The following is a 5,654-nucleotide window of genomic DNA, read 5'->3' on the forward strand; positions in this document are numbered from 1 at the left end:
TCCGCCATATGGTTTTAGTCCCTTGGGGCTGGCTGCAAAAAACCCAAACAGAGATGACTCCTCGCGAGCTCCACAGAGCCAAAAAAACAAGGAGGCAAAGAATGAAACGTCCCTTCTCTCTGTTGAAACTCTCTGGAAAAAAAAAAAGCCCCGCAGCAATCTTTCAAATCCACACCCCTCGGAGGCAGCCAGGTCGTGGCAATGCCCGGGATAACTCCCAGCAGTCCCGGCCAGGAGCAGCACAGGGCTCAGAACATTCCCAACAGTCCTGAGCTCTGTGGTGACTGGAGTCTTCCTCCTCCTCCTCAGGGTGCTCCTGACACCCACCTGCCCCACCACAGGGGCTGTGGAGAGCGCTGGCTTTGTCCCCCTGCAGGCTCCATCCCTGGGAAGGCAGGGAGCACCCCAGCCCCGGCCAGCGCTGCCTCGTGGCCCTGCTCAGCCCAAAGGCAGCTCCCAGCCTCCCCACACCATCCCTTTGCCTTCTTTCCATGGCCATGGGGGAAGAGTGGGGCCTGGCTGAGCATTCCCAGCTAATCCCTCTGGCTATTTTTAAACCCCATCCTCATTCCTGTCCTTTGTACCCACATGTGGAACAAAGGATGAGCCATGCTTCCACCCCAAATCCCCCGCCCTCAGCTCAGCCCCGGCCCCACCAACTTCTCGGTGTGACCAATGTGCTCAACAAAAGGCAGCAGCCCTGGCTCCTGGTGCAGAGGCCTTGGGGACGGAGCAGAGCCAGCACAAGCTGGGAATTCACTGCTTCCTCCCTGGTGCCCCCTCCCCATGCTGATTCCAGCCCCCTTTTCCTGAGTTACACTTGCTGCTGGAGGCAGCAGGGAGGGCAGGGCTCTCCCCCTTTCTGCCGTGGGAGCAGGGAATGCGAGAGGATGGTATAAATATCCAGGGGGATTAGTGCTCCCCCGGCACTCTGCCCCGGCAGCCAGGGTTGAGTGTCACCCACAGCCCCCATTCCCTTTCTCTCCGCTCCCCAGCTGCCTCTCCTGTTTCCAGCCTTGAGTTCACCCTCTCCGCTGGCAGCACTTTGATTTCATTCCTCCCTCCACCCCCGTTCCCCTCTTGAAAAGGAGGAAATAATGGAGCCTTTGTTGGATGGCTGCGACACAGGCACCGAGCAAGGAGCTGCACGGGGGCAAGGGGCTGAGCACAGCCTCCTGCCTGGATTATGGCATTCCTGCACCACGGCTCAGGAAAAGTCAATCCTGCACCCCGTGGTGTGTAAAGGGACCCTGGGCTTGCTGACAGCCGTGAAAAATCCCAGCCAGGAGAAAAAAAAAATCCTTCACACCCGCTGCCGACTTCCCCCACTTTTATGTAAATTAATATTAACAGGTCCTCGGGTTTGGGTTCTGTACAGATATATACAAACAGGAAACAGCCCCGTATTTACATCATTAAGTTAATTAGGCTCTGTAAAAAAAAGAAAAGGAACAGCTCCCACATTAGTGCCCTCTGTAGAGACAGCAGAGGTGAGCTCACGTCCTGGGCGCGGGGACACTGACAGTGTAATGTACACTAACGATCACCCCCATGGGTGGGCACGGGTGTTCCAGGCAAAACCATCCCAATCCGGCCTTCCCCGCCCTCCAGAGCCCGGCAGGGAGAGTGCTTGTCTCTGGCGAGGCACCACCATGTGTGTAATGTACACTACCAGCGCTCTGTGCACCCATGCGAGGCACGGGACGGCCACAGATCCCGAGTTCCAGCCGGGGGATGCTCCACACGGCTCCTCCAGCACCTGCAGAGGCACCGGGCTGGGCCAGCCCGGAGGGGACGAGTCCTTGGGGAGCCCCAGTGTGAGCAGACAGAGCCAGCCCGGGTCACACGATGCTGGCCAGTTCTGTGTTGTCCGACTCCGAGCTGCTGTTGCTCTCCTGCCTGGGGGAAAGAGTTGGGAATGAGGCCTGGATTAAGCCATAGAGGCAAGGTCTGCATCCCAGTAATATCTGCCTTGGGGCACAGGAGCTTCCCAAGGGCTCCAGAGGGATGTCAGCACCTCGTGCAGCCCCTACACGAGCTGTGGGTGGCAGCTGGGGCGGGTTCCCGCTGATCTCCCAACACTTCACGCCATCCCTTTGGAAGTTGGGATTGGGAAAACAAGTCAGCCCTTCCCTCACGCCACCACCCATGGGTCCTGGAGGATTCCTGGACAAGCCACAGTGTGTCCCAACCCGTCTGATCCTGCCCCCACACACCTTAGATCCTGCAGGGCTTTCTTGTTTTTCCTCCGCTTCTCCTCGTCGATGGGATACAGCTTGAACAGCAGCAGGCTCAGCAGGATCAGCCCCACGGGCACAGCGGACACCAACATCTTTAGGGTGAAGTTCACCTGGCCAGGCTGGAAGCAGGCCCGGGTCTGGTACCCTGCAAAGCTGTGGGCAGAAAGGGACCTTCAGGCAAAGGAAACGGGGTTTGCAGGAGGTGAGCTGGACCCTGTGGGGAGAGCTTTGGAGCAACAACTGGATTTAGACCCCATCAACCCCCTCCCAGAGCTTGGGAAGGGCTTCCCTCCCTGCCCACCCTCAGCTCCCATGCAGGAACTCACTCCAGGCTGAGCGTGGAGATGCCCAGGGAGACCCCGGCTGTGAACTTGGTGAAGAAGACATAGAAGGAGAAGAAGATGGCCTCGTGGCCGTGGGAGCAGGGGTGCTGCAGCTTGAAGTCATCGATGACATCTGGCAGCATGGACCTGTGCAGAGAGACGGGTGCTGAACACCGGGACTGGCACAACAAAGCACCTCCTCTCTGCTGAGAGCATTTCCCTCAGGAGCCCCGCCTGGGGCTGGAAACACTGCAGAAAAGCCTTTGGAGGGTTTTTAGCCCCTCTGGCAGGCTCTGGAAGGCCCTTGCCCAGCCCTCGGGTGCGCTGCTGGGCGCGCCAGCCCCTCACACTCACCAGGGCAGGAGGAAGGCGGCTGCCACGCTGATCCCGGCGGCGACGGCCACCACGTAGGTGACAAAGAGGCTACTGTCCAGGACAACCACGGCGATGAGGAAGGGGATGGCAGACTACAGAGGGGGCAGGGACCAGGTTGGCATCAGCAGGGCCTGGCCCAGACCCCCTGGCTTTTCCCCCTCCCGCATATCCCAGCCAGGGAACCAGAGGTGCAGCGTCCCTCCCCAAGCCCCACAGCACCACTGCTGCTGGCCTTGGGCACATCCAGGACAGCACGAACAGCAGGAGGAAGGACAGGCACCAAACTGTCATTAGCAGCAGCCCCTGCCCAGCTCTGGGCTCTTTTGGGGGAACTCAGCCCATCCCGTGTGGTAAAGACCATCCCCACGTGCACCCCACACCTCAGGGGCCACTCACTGAGATGCCCACGTAGACAGCAGTCTTCTTCCCAAAACGGGTCAGGAACCACTGCCAGAAGGGAATGGTCAAGGTGGCCGAGAGCTGTGGGAAGAGCAGGGTCATGGTGTCACATGTTGGCCCTTCCCAGCCAGGAACAGCTCCTGGCACAGCCTCCTCCCATCCCACGTCCAGCACCCGTGATTTCCACACGCTCCCGGGGCTGGCACAAAGCCACACGTGGTGTGTGGGACCACCTCCTCCCCCAGTGCAGAGCCCTGGCACCACTCCTGCCCTGACAGAGGGAGGATCTGACTCAATCCTCGGTGCTGGGAAGGGACCTGATCCTGGCACCTGCACACAGCGTGGCCAGGAGCCAGGCTCTGTGGGCACCGTGGCACCTTGGACATTTCCACCCCACTGAGGAGAGGGCGGGAAGTTCTTCCAGGAATGAGGCAAGCTGGAAAGTGCTCTCAAGGAGCTCTTTTGCTCCACGTTCCCGGCAGTAAACACTGAGATCCTTCTCTCAAAGCAGGGAGGGGAGGGAGACAAGTGGCAGGATTTGGACAAAAGGCCCCCAATGGCTCCTGGTCTCCCTCATCTGTGGCCTCGTTCCCTCAGGAACAAAGGCCCCGCTGTTCCTGCCAGCCCACCCGGCCTTTGCAGGACACTTGGCAGCTTCTTCTCCCTCCCCTTGTGCCAGGGGGACCTCTGATCACTGAACCTGAGGCCCTGTCCCATGGGCTTCCCTCCCCTCGCCAGCTCCCAGGCAGCACCCACTGGACCCCGCCACAGTCCCAGCCCCGCCAGGGCTCCAGGACAGGGCCGTACCCACCATGATGGCCAGCAGGATGTTCTGGAACTCGTTGCGGAAGCCCAGGGTGTAGGTGCAGAAGAGGGCAAAGTTTCCCTCCAGCAGCTGTGGAAGAGGCAGCCAGGGGTCAGGGGGGACACGTCTGTCCTCACCCAGCTGCACCCCCAGCGCAGGCAGGGGAAGAAAGTGGCCATTCACCGAGGGCACGAGGCCACATCCTCCTCCCTCTGCCTGGGGCAGCTCTGGCCCGTCCATCATGTGCTCCCAAGCCCCTTGGGATCATCCCCACAGCCACCCCCACGCTGTTCCCTGTCCCCAGCCCTTCCAGCTCACCATGAAGGCCAGCGAGGTGAAGAGGAAGCCGGCGATGAGCTTGATGTAGGGCCCGTGGTTCATCACCAGCTTCAGCCCCTGGAAGAAGGAGACAGGCTCATCTGACTGCAGCTCAGAGGACTCTGGGGAGCAGAGATCAGCCCAGCGTTAGACCCCCCCAAAACAGTGCCTGTGGGTGCCCCATTCCGCTGCTCAGCACCCTCCACAACCCCCTGCCCACCCACAGCATCCCAGCCCAAGGGAGTCAGGGCAACCCCTGCCCTCACCCAGGGCTCCTGCAGGCTCATGGAGCAGCCTGGCTGATCCCCCCGGGACAAGCAGGGACAGGGAAGGACAGGGAAGGACAGAAGTTTGGATATCACGTCCCCCCGGGATGCCCTGGTTGGCACCGGCAACCTCAGCCAGCTGAAAATGGGCGAGATAAAGGTTATCTCTGGCAGGGCAGAGCAGAGCTAAGTCCTCATGGAGGTGCTCTGGCCTCCTGCCCTTCTGCAGCACCTCCCCAGACCCAGAGCTCAGCTCCACCTGCCCCTCTCCTCAGGGGCTTGACCCACAGATGAGAGGCCAAGAGCTCGGCCAGGCTCCTGGAGAGGAAGGAACAGCAGCGTTTCCACAAGCCCAGAGCATTCCAGCCCCTCTCCAGCCTCACCTCTCTTCTCCCTCACGCCCAGCAGCAGGATGAGGGCGCAGAGCACGTAGAGCCCCCCGATGACCCCCGCGGCGATCATGTAGGCATTTCTCTGTGCAAGAGAGGCAGCAGCAGTCAGGGACGGGGGCTCATCCCGGGAACAAGCCCGGTCTGAGGGGAGCACACGGCAGGGGATGCCCAGCTTACGGTGTCTGTGAGCGACTTGGTGTCGTGCGTCATGTTCAGCTCCTCCATGGCCACCGAGGAGTTGGTCAAGCCGAAGAAGGCGCTCTCGATGCAGGGAGTGTCCACTTTGCCAACGATCTGGCCCTGGATGGCAGTGCCCAGCACGGTGCCCAGCACTTCCACGGTCATACCTGGGGAGGGAGAGGCCAGCGGGACTGAGCACAGCCCTCGTCCACAGCAGAGCATCCCCAGCTGCGAGTCACCGCCCTTCCCAGGGAGAAATGAGCCAGCCCAGCTGTGCTACAGCTCCCTCCAAATCCCCAAGGGAAAGGAGGGAAGAGGGAAAGCGGGGAAGAGGGAAAGCGGGGAAGAGGGAAAGC

The 5,654-nt window shown here is 60.8% G+C and overlaps 1 protein-coding gene across 1 annotated transcript in view; it reads right to left on the reverse strand.

The window, feature by feature from the left end:
* Nucleotides 1–1,313: 1,313 nt before the first annotated feature.
* MFSD2A (major facilitator superfamily domain containing 2A) overlaps nt 1,314–5,654 on the reverse strand; it is an 8,996-nt gene continuing 4,655 nt past the window's right edge. Inside the window, exons 6-14 of the mRNA XM_042015711.1 lie at nt 5,296–5,465; nt 5,110–5,200; nt 4,461–4,582; nt 4,149–4,232; nt 3,335–3,418; nt 2,918–3,030; nt 2,567–2,710; nt 2,217–2,393; nt 1,314–1,899 (exon numbers count right to left, since the gene is read on the reverse strand). Of these exons, the coding sequence (XP_041871645.1) occupies nt 1,842–1,899; nt 2,217–2,393; nt 2,567–2,710; nt 2,918–3,030; nt 3,335–3,418; nt 4,149–4,232; nt 4,461–4,582; nt 5,110–5,200; nt 5,296–5,465 (1,043 nt within the window). The 3' untranslated portion in view covers nt 1,314–1,841. The remainder of the gene's footprint in view (nt 1,900–2,216; nt 2,394–2,566; nt 2,711–2,917; nt 3,031–3,334; nt 3,419–4,148; nt 4,233–4,460; nt 4,583–5,109; nt 5,201–5,295; nt 5,466–5,654) is intronic.

Source organism: Corvus kubaryi, unplaced genomic scaffold (assembly GCF_017639235.1).
Source record: "Corvus kubaryi isolate FWS band 111438036 unplaced genomic scaffold, C.kubaryi_AGA036_p1.0 split3-37304, whole genome shotgun sequence".
Classification (NCBI taxonomy): domain Eukaryota; kingdom Metazoa; phylum Chordata; class Aves; order Passeriformes; family Corvidae; genus Corvus; species Corvus kubaryi.